The following is a 10,383-nucleotide window of genomic DNA, read 5'->3' on the forward strand; positions in this document are numbered from 1 at the left end:
CAATCGGTGAGGGGGAATCCATCTGAATTGAGCAAAGGGTATGCAGTGGGGAAAGTGATTCTGGTGCAGATAATACGGAGATGGGGGGGGGCAGGTTAAAGATGGCGATGGTGATGGTAGCGAAGGGGGGAGGGAGGGCTGGATAGAAAGGAAGATATGTCTGGAAGATTTTTCAGCATCACTGTTATTCCAAATAAACAGAAGCAGTATAGTAGAAGAGATAGGTGAGACAGATAGAGGTAAGGCTAACCAATGTTGGCTCCGAAAATAATATTATGATAACGACTCACTCTCTCTCATTCAAAACTCTTTTAGGAGTGTTCTCAATATGCATATATGTATCATATATGTATGTATATATTGCATACATGCATATAATATATATATATATATATATATACACACATACACACATTAATATGAAGCATATGTATACATACATATGTATGTATATATATATATATATATATATATATATATGATACGTATATACATGACATATACATACATTTATATATATATAATATACACACACATACATACAGGTGTGTATGTTCATATATTCACACACCTCACCAAAAACATACACTATAACCAGCCCCTTTTGGATTATAATCCGAGTTGATAAGGAGCAATATATACATAATCTTTTATGGAAGTCAATAGACACTTTGGTTCAAAAACCTTACTATTGTTTCTAGTTTCATCCCCACCCACAAAAAACACTGCTTAAGTTGGTAAAAAATATCTTAATTATAAAATATATCCACATACCAATGAAGGGAATGGCTAAATACGTAGAGAGTATAATACATTCACGATTTTGGTGAATGAGTTCTATGAAATATTTTAATTTTAGAAGCCAAAAAAAAAAAGAAGTTTAGACATTACTGTCCCATAATTAATTGTTGTTATTTGTCTATTTTGGATTTATTTCTCTTTACCTTATAAACTTGGCCATAGGTACCATTTCCTACTACTTCTATCAGATCGAATATTCCAGCTGGATCCTGAAAATTAAATCAAGAAATTATTTTAAAACATCACAAAAAATTATAGGAACTGTTAAAATATGTAAGTTATGTGCGTGTGTATATGTGTGTGTGTATATGGAAAATGTGCAAATATTAATAAGCATTTACTGCATAATACAGTCATATTTATTTATTAGTTATGATATGAAAGGCTTTACTATATATATATATATATATATATATATGTATGTATATATAAACAACTGGGATGTGATGAAGAAGTGTATGTAGAAATAGAAGCGATAATTCCATGCTAATAACATGTAATAACATCATTTCTGAAAGATGCCGAGGTGGGGAGATGGACTACTTCAAATACAGCTTCGAAAATGTTATACCAAACAAAGTAGTTGCTGTTAAACCCTAGGTAGACTCTTATCCGGCAGAATTGTGCTCAAAAGCATTCCAGTTGTGACCATCTTGTCTTCTTAGAGGGTTTGCTAATTAGACAAAGTGCCCTTTTGCTATGGGAGGGTCTGAATTTGTGAAAAGATTTAATTTGACTGCTATTTTTAACCGGTCGATCGACCACATACCGACTGATTCTGCCTGTGGTTTATAATATCTAAGCCGTTTATTTCTATGGTACAGACTAAAAATAAAAATAATAGACCCTTGTCGCAACACTCTGCTCCCAAATAGATAAAGAATCGGGAACGTGGTTTACATCTGGACAGAACAGGGGAAAAATCAGGGATAAACCTAATCTGATTAAAAATATTTACAGCTCCCTAAATTATTAGTATTTTAAATATTACTGTATTTGTGTGTAGTTTTAGGGTTGGTAGTAGCGGTTGCTGAATGTGGATGGAATCAAACATGCAAATAGATATATATATGTATGTGTTGATAGATAGATAGATAGATAATGTATGTATATGTTTATATATATACACAGCCGTATATGTGCATGTATTTATATATGCATACAATTTATACTATTTTATATGTATATAGACATAATTATATATTACAATTATACACATGTATTACAATTATATATATATAGATATGTGTATATATGAATATATATACGTGTGTGTGTACGCAAATGTGTGTGTGCGTGTTGTTTGTACACCTATCAATAAGACACAACAAATTAATTGTGTGTGCGTGCGTTCTATTTAAATTAATTCGGTTCTTAAGAAAAAACCATAAACAAAGAACTTTGTGTGAGGATACGGGGAGTGAAGTAAATGGGATTCAAGCCATAGAAATTGGTAATTAAAAAAAAAAAAAACTATTTGTCTGTTTATGGATGACATGGTGTCGTTTGCTGTGATGCTAGGTTGCTGTTTTGTTGTACGAGACAGAAGACAAAACCGTATGTGATGATTATGATAATGATGATGATGAGGATGGAAATGATGAGGGTGGTGGATATGGTTGTGGTGTGACTGCCATGAGATAGGCAGAAAGAGAAGGAGACAGACAAAGATAGCGATTGAGAGAGAGGGTAAGAGAAAGACGAAACCGACATAGGGGTGGGTGAGAAATAATGAAGACAGAAAGAACTAATGATGGAATAGATAAGACAGCAGACAGAAAAAAAAAAAGAGTGCCTGAGTACTGTTTGTGCTGTACGTGATGGATGTTTTGTGTGTTTGTTCGTGTTATTTATATAGATTCCAAGTCAGTCCCGATTCAATAGACATGAGCAAATACATTCTAGTTGTAACCGCCCTGTCTTTTATTCAGATATATTGTATCCTAAAGACTGCATTACCTTAGCAGGTTGAATGACTGGTGATCATATATATATATATATATATATATATATATAAATATACATATATATATATATATATAAATATACATATATATATATATATATAAATATACATATATATATATAAATATATATATATATATAAATATATATATATAAATATACATATATATATATAAATATACATATATATATATAAATATACATATATATATATAAATATACATATATATATATAAATATACATATATATATATAAATATACATATATATATATATATATATACATATATATATATATATATACATATATATATATATATATATACATATATATATATATATATACATATATATATATATATATATATATATATATATATATATACATATATATATATATATATATATATATATATATATAGAGAGAGAGAGAGAGAGAGAGAGAGAGATACAGATGTATATAGATAGATAGATAGATAGATAGATAGATAGATACAGATGTATATATATATATATATGAAATGTGTTAGAGGAAAGTGTAAAGAAATCGGTCATTATAATGAAAAAGAAAAAACAGAACAAAAAATGTGATGGCAGGAAGCAGAGACATTGAGAGACAGGCAGACATGGCAAAAGAAAAGAAAAACTGGGAAGGGTACGAAGAAAAGAAAAACGAAAGAAACGTCTATAATTATAAAGCAGGTGATATAACGAATGTAATAAATGTCGGGGTACTTACTCGAAGACTAGAGAGATCTATATCATCAAGGCTGACATTCACACTCTGGGTCGCCATGTTGAGGGAAGAAAAAGGTAAAGAAAATAGAAGAAACAAGGAAGAAGAAGAAGAAAAAGAAGAAAGAGAGATCAGGCAAGGATTCTTGTCGTTTTCGTAGTCAAAATATTTCAGTTAGAGCTTCGGCGCCGCCTTTACAACAAACAGCAGGAAATGTAGTTTATCCTCGTCGATTTTGTTTTGGATTAGATATGAAATCGACATTAAATATCCCCCGACGCCTAGTTAAAAAGTTGGACCCCTAATTTTTCGGGTATTGTTGGGTATTTTTGATTTTGGGTTTTTGGTTTTCCTTCTGTCCTTAACGGTACATTTTTCCTTCGGCAGGTTCAATCACTGATCATGTACGGGGTAAAGTACATGAGTCGCACCAGATGAGATGAGAAGGGGGGGGTGACCAAAAAAAATGCTTTAGGAGAAGAGCATGTCCTTTATTTACACATGTAAATATCACTCTCTAGCGAGAAGAGAGTTGCATTCTGGGAGCGTGCCCGGGCGGCGGCGGCTGCTGCTGTGATGATGATGATGATGATAATGTTGCTGGTGATGGTTGCAGCAGCGGAAGATGGCGGCGGAGGAAGACGACGGTGGTGGTGATGGTGATGGTGATAGTGGTGATGGTGATAGTGGTGTTGGTGGTGGTGGTGGTGGTGGTGGTGGTAGTATGAATGGAAGGAGTGTATTTACTGACTACAGGTGGCGGCGACGATCTCAGTCACGACCGTAACAAATAATGATGATCATGATGTCAAAGAGGGTGTTGGCGATGATAATGATAATAGTGATGATGGCAGTACTGAGGGAGGAATGGGAGAATGGTGGGAGGTAATACCGACAGCTACAAAGGGTTTTAATTTAATTCAGTTCTCAGCAATTAGCAATTGTCATAGTTACTTTTATTTTAAAAAATTTTCCGAGTCAGTAAAAAGAGCTATACTTCAGTATAATGTTTTGTATTTTTGCTTCTGAAATTAATTTGGCTGTTCTTTCTTCTATAAAGTACCGGTAATATACTAGGGGATTCTAAGGCGGCGAGCAGACGGAATTGTTAGCATGCCGGGTAAAATGCTTAATGACAGTTCGTCCGTTTTACGTTCTGAGTTCAAATTCCGCCGAGGTCGACTTCGCCTTTCATCATTTCGTGAGGCGATAAAATAAGTATCAGTTGAACACTGGGGTCGATGTAATCGACTAACTCCCTACTCGGAAATTGCTGGCCTTGTGTCAAAATTTGAAATCAATATACTAGGGCACTCTCTTATTATATGCGTACGTGCGTACTCATATTTTAAGCAATTCCTATCTATAAAAGGGCTGACTGCTTCGTAAACAAACCTTCATCAATAAATTGTTCAGCTTTTGATCCCCTGTCGAGCAGCATATTTATTACCTACTATTACTACTACTACAATTTCTTCTGCTCCACTGAACCTAAAATAAACTTACTCGATAGCCTCATCTCTTCATGCAGCCATCTATATTGTGACTCGCCCTCGCTATACAGTATTGAGCCCTTCCCTAATTCTTCTCCAGAATTGCTTGTCTGTCCATGGGCAGATTGCTAACCAGCAACAATTCAGATTAAGTATGAATTATATTAACTTGTACTGGCTATACCTGACTTCCAGTCGAAAATGAGTGCCTGAAGAGGGGTATGATTGCTGTATGTTTTTTCCTTAGGTGAATACATTTTTTTTTTTAATCATTCTACAATAATTGATCTTTAATGAAGTTCAAAATGTACCACAGGCTACTATTGGTAGGCAAGATATAACAAGCTGACCTAGGTGTTTTGTTGTATCTAATTCACCACTTAGTGTATGTATATGTATAATATGTAAATGTTAACTGGTTCATCGAGCTAGTTGGTCTGTGTAAAGGAAAGGATACGTAGAAACTTGAAAGTGATTAACTGATGTGGTGAGGAAAGAGATGACTAAGCAATAGGGTGGGAACCAAGAAATTGAGGGGAAGGATCAGAAAGTCGAACAGAAAATAAAATTGATACATCCTTCAAATAATTGCAAAAGAAGATACAATTAGGACGATAGGCTAAAGTATTGTAAAGAGATGGAAGATGAGAGGAAAGTAGAGATAGGTAAAATACCTCAAACAGCCACAAATAGAGATAGAGTTATAATCACATGTTAAAAATTTTGTGGAAGTAATGGTATGAGGATAGAAGCAGAGTAGCAGTAAGGTTGGTGCAAAAAACAAGGAAAATAAAAACATTCATTTGCATTTATTTCTTCCCTCACATCATTACAAATTAACTTTACTAAACTTTCTAATTTGATACAATTTTTTTTTGAAATGTTATGAAGCAAAAATAGTGATCAGCTTTAAAAGTCAAAATTTTAAAATAGCAACAAATCTGCTTTTCCAAATGTGCATAGTTATAAGTTTTCTGAGTAAGTTTCTTTCCGGCATCCAGAAGATTAAAAACTGATTCATTTAAAACTGAGTCCATCTCACTGTTGCATGCAATCCAGTAGCTTACTCAGCGCTGGATTAACCATTAAGTAAAATAAGCACATGCTTAGGGCATCAAAGGGAAGAAGAGGGCACCACAGAAATGGTAAATGGTTTACAGCACAAAAGAAATCATTTTAAACTTGCTAAAATAATATTCGGGATGCCTTTATCTTTACTAAGTATAGATGCAGATGTGTTACTTAAGATTAATTTTAAGGATCTGATCAAAGTCTTTGCAATTCAAAAAAGTAGGAGGAAACTTTTCAAATATAGATAAAATGAGACTATACAAAAATAAACATTATTTTCCCTCTTACTATTTTGTTTTGTTTTGAAAAATAGGCCTCTGTCGGTCATGGCTGACCATGGATGATGTCATCCATCTGTTGAGTTGTCTATTCAGTTTTTGCAATGCCTCCTGTGGCTGTAGAGACCGATGCGAGAGCGGCAGTCTTGTTTGCAGAGGTCACACCTATACGTTGAATCCGATCTGTTGGCTGTCATTTCTTTTCATCTGCTGCCACCCTCAAATTCTCTTCGCCGGTCTGCAGTTGTTTGTGAAGAGTGCCTCACCAGCTGGTTCGGTCGGCTGCGAGATCCTCCCAGGAATTGGTGTTGATACCAAGTGCCTTCATATCCCTCCTGCACACGTCCCTGTACCTCAGCTTCGGGCGGCCAATGTTTCTCTGTCCTACGACAAGCTCTCCGTAAAGGACATCCTTTGGGATCCAACCATCCTCCATACGGTGAATGTGGCCAAGTCAGCGCAGCCGACGTTGTCTTAGTAAGGTGAGCATGGTGGGGAGGCCAGCACGAGACAGAACGTCAGTATTGGTTACTTTGTCTTGCCAGAGGATGCCGAGTATGTGTTGGAGGCTTCTGAGGTGGAAGGTGTTGAGCCGTTTCTCCTGGCGGGCATACACGGTCCATGTCTCGCTGCCATATAGCAGAGTGCTGAGGACGCAAGCACTGTACACAGCCATTTTCATTTTCACTGTTAGCTTGGGGTTTGTCTACTCTCTTGGCATGAGACGAGCGTATGTTGTGGCTGCCATCCCGATCCTCTTGTCTATCTGAGCATCCAGGGAGAGGTTGTCGGTGATAGTGGAACCAAATCATTATATCAGGTCTATTGTGCTTACATTTTATTGAGATCTTCACTGGGACATTCCAACAGTACACCTTTTTTATTATGAGTGGCTGTAGCATCTACCATATTGTGGGTTCTTATTTCTTTGTCTTTGGGGACATGTGTGTGTGTGTGTGTGCATGCGTGCATGTATGTATGTATGTATGCATGCATGTGAGACCCTTCCACACTCTTTGCATCTTTTGTCATCCATGATAACACAAAACAAAATTTTCCTGCTCTCAACAATATGGAGAATTTCTGTAATGTTATAAGTCATATAGTTTGGCATTTCCTGCCCTAAAATATTCCCTGACCTGGTTTTGACATAAGAGCAGGGTCAGCTGCTAATCTATTTTAATCTATATTTTCCACCTGACAAGAGAATAGAAAACAGAGCACTCCTTGTGTTTTGCCAAATGTATATTTATGCAAAGATAAAACTTTTAAACTATATTTTAGTTAATCTTTCAGAGATAGCAAGACAGAAAGTTTATATCATCATGGCGTAATTAAAAGTAATATCACCATGGCATGAGGTATCTTTGCAATATCGACATTCATCATCATCATCATCATCATCATCGTTTAACGTCCGCTTTCCATGCTAGCATGGGTTGCACGATTCGACTGAGGACTGGTGAAACCGGATGGCAACACCAGGCTCCAATCTAAATTTGGCAGAGTTTCTACAGCTGGATGCCCTTCCTAACGCCAACCACTCAGAGAGTATTCATTGATTGATGATGGTCTATTACACACCGCTTTCATTATCATAATTGTTGGCAAAGGCAGCGAGTTGGCAGAATCATTAGCACGCCAGGCGAAATGCTTAGCAGTATTTTGTCTGCTGCTATGTTCTGAGTTCAAATTCCACCAAGGTCGACTTTGCCTTTCATTCTTTCGGGGTCAATTAAATAGGTACTAGTCACGCACTGGGGTAAATGTTTCTGTCTTTAGTGCAAATAAGTATTATACATACAACAGATCATACTCAATTCATACTCTAGCCTCTCTAGATCTTCTGCAGTCAATGCTTATGTCTCACAAACTTGTGTTACGAACCGTTTAACACTCGAATTACTCTGGCAAATGTAATGCTTATTTATTCACATAGTTTTGAATTAATCATGCATTATCTCATAGCTTTGAGATGTCAATGATGTGATTGTTTATTTTTACAATGACATTATATTGTATGTGCAAGAGGTTAGACCTGGTCAGTTTGAACAAAAAAACAGGTAGAATATTTGGGCCAGATATGGTCAGTTTAAATGCTAAAGGGTTAAACACCTTACTCATACTTCATATAGAGATGTCTTTTAGCAGAAAAAGAAATGAAACCATTATAGCCAATGGATGTAACAGAACTTATACACATGTTAAATATGAAATGTATTCAATGGAACTCAAGATAAATGTTTAGCTTAGAAAGGCAGAGGCATGGCAGAATGGTTAAGGAGCTCACTTTGGAACCATGTGGTTTTAGGTTCGTATCCACTGTACAAAACCTTGAACAGGTGTCTTCTACTAAAGTCCCAGGCCAACTAATAGCTTGTGAGCAGATTTGGTGGACTGAAACTGTGTGGAGGCTTGATGTGTGTGTGTGTCTGTGTGTGTGTGTGTCTATGTGTGTGTGTGTCTGTGTGTGTGTGTCTGTGTGTGAATGTACACACACATATATATATATATATATATATATATATATATATATATATATATATATATATATATACACATATGTGTATATATATATATTCAGTTAATATATAACCTTCCATCGCTTACATTAATCAAATACAAAGATATATATATGTATATATATATATATATAGTTGAAATTTATAGAAAAACGAAAGATGAAGACAGGTGAATGAACAACAAGCAGGTGTATTAGTTTGACACTCGGGAAAATGGAAAAGTCTTTTACGTTTCGAGCCTACACTCTTCAACAGAAAGAAACACGAGGAAATAAACAGAATGTGTGTGTGTGTGGGGGGGGGGGGGGGTCCTTGTCTCTATATTTGTAAACCCCCCTCCCCAATTCTGCTACAGTTTGACAACCAATGTTAGTTTGTTTCCATCCTCCCCATAACTTTGTAGTTAGGCAAAATAGACTGATAGAATAAGTACCAGATTTTTAAAAAACAACAAACAAACAAACAAACACATAAGTATTGTGGATGATTTGCTTGACTGAATCCTTCAAGGCTGTGCCTCAACATAGTCACAGTCCAATGATAGAAGCAAATAAAAGATAAAAGATGAAGAAGATAAGGAACATAATTTCATAATCAGACAAATACATGAAGGATGATGACAATATTAGGTATTATTATTCGCTATCAGTTTCAGAAACTTCACAGAACAACTAAAATGTAATGGCATTTGGAAAACAGTTGAATAAACATCCTAGAACATATCTACTATCTCAAAGTGTTGTATAGAAATAGTAGGCAGTAGAAAATAATTCAAGGTACTCACCAGACGGAATTGTCTTCTTTTACCTCTGCTCATCATTTTGGATGTCAATGGGGTATATAATAAACATGCAATGCCAACGAAATGCATCAACTGATGTGAATTTGGCTTTCAAGAAAAACAGACAAATTATCTGCCATCCTGGGAATTATGTCAGTTACTGTGCAGCCGAATGCAGTCTAGTTATGAACGGCAAAGAAGACAGAAAGGCCAAATTTGAATAATAGATACTAAATTAAAGCTGATATCCTTTTAATATATTTTTCAAAGATTGAAATATTTAAAAATGAAAAACAAAATAGAGGAAAAAAACACACTTTTCTGTCTCAGCGAATCACCATAACCATAAACTGGTGTGATGAATTGCAAATTGTGGTGAAATTTAGCTGAAGAAGGCTTTGATGAGAATCAAATTAACCTTTAGAATTCCAATGTTCTCTCCATGCTACTTTAGAGCTTTGCACATCATCATCATTATTGGTTTAATGTCTACTTTTCCATACTTGCATGAGTCAGATGAAATTTATTGAAGTAGATTTATTACACCCAAATGTCCTTCCTGTCACTAACCCTCACCTGTTTCTGAGCAAGGTAATATTTCCCCATGGCCAGACGTGTTTTTTCAGAATATTTGAAATAAATAATGCTTATATGACTCTAATGCACATTTACAACTATTGCATAATGCCGAAACAAGACACAAAAATATACACAGATACACACCCATGCATACACA

At 35.3% G+C, this 10,383-nt stretch overlaps 1 protein-coding gene across 39 annotated transcripts in view; it reads right to left on the reverse strand.

Annotated features, from left to right (window-relative positions):
- Positions 1 to 9,821, reverse strand: part of LOC106871661 (serine/threonine-protein kinase mig-15-like) — a 764,441-nt gene extending 754,620 nt beyond the window's left edge. For 21 of the 39 annotated variants that reach the window (XM_089357116.1, XM_089357120.1, XM_089357115.1 and 18 more), the window contains exons 1-2: positions 3,506 to 4,098; positions 945 to 1,010 (exon numbers count right to left, since the gene is read on the reverse strand). In XM_089357116.1, the coding sequence (XP_089213242.1) occupies positions 945 to 1,010; positions 3,506 to 3,562 (123 nt within the window). In that variant the 5' untranslated portion in view covers positions 3,563 to 4,098. Of the gene's footprint in view, positions 1 to 944; positions 1,011 to 3,505; positions 4,099 to 9,650 lie in introns of those variants that run through there. The other 18 variants (XM_089357084.1, XM_089357088.1, XM_089357096.1 and 15 more) reach the window with 15 other exon arrangements.
- Between the last annotated feature and the right edge of the window lie 562 nt (positions 9,822 to 10,383).

This window comes from Octopus bimaculoides, chromosome 9 (assembly GCF_046866305.1).
Source record: "Octopus bimaculoides isolate indiv1 chromosome 9, ASM4686630v1, whole genome shotgun sequence".
Taxonomy (NCBI): Eukaryota; Metazoa; Mollusca; class Cephalopoda; order Octopoda; family Octopodidae; genus Octopus; species Octopus bimaculoides.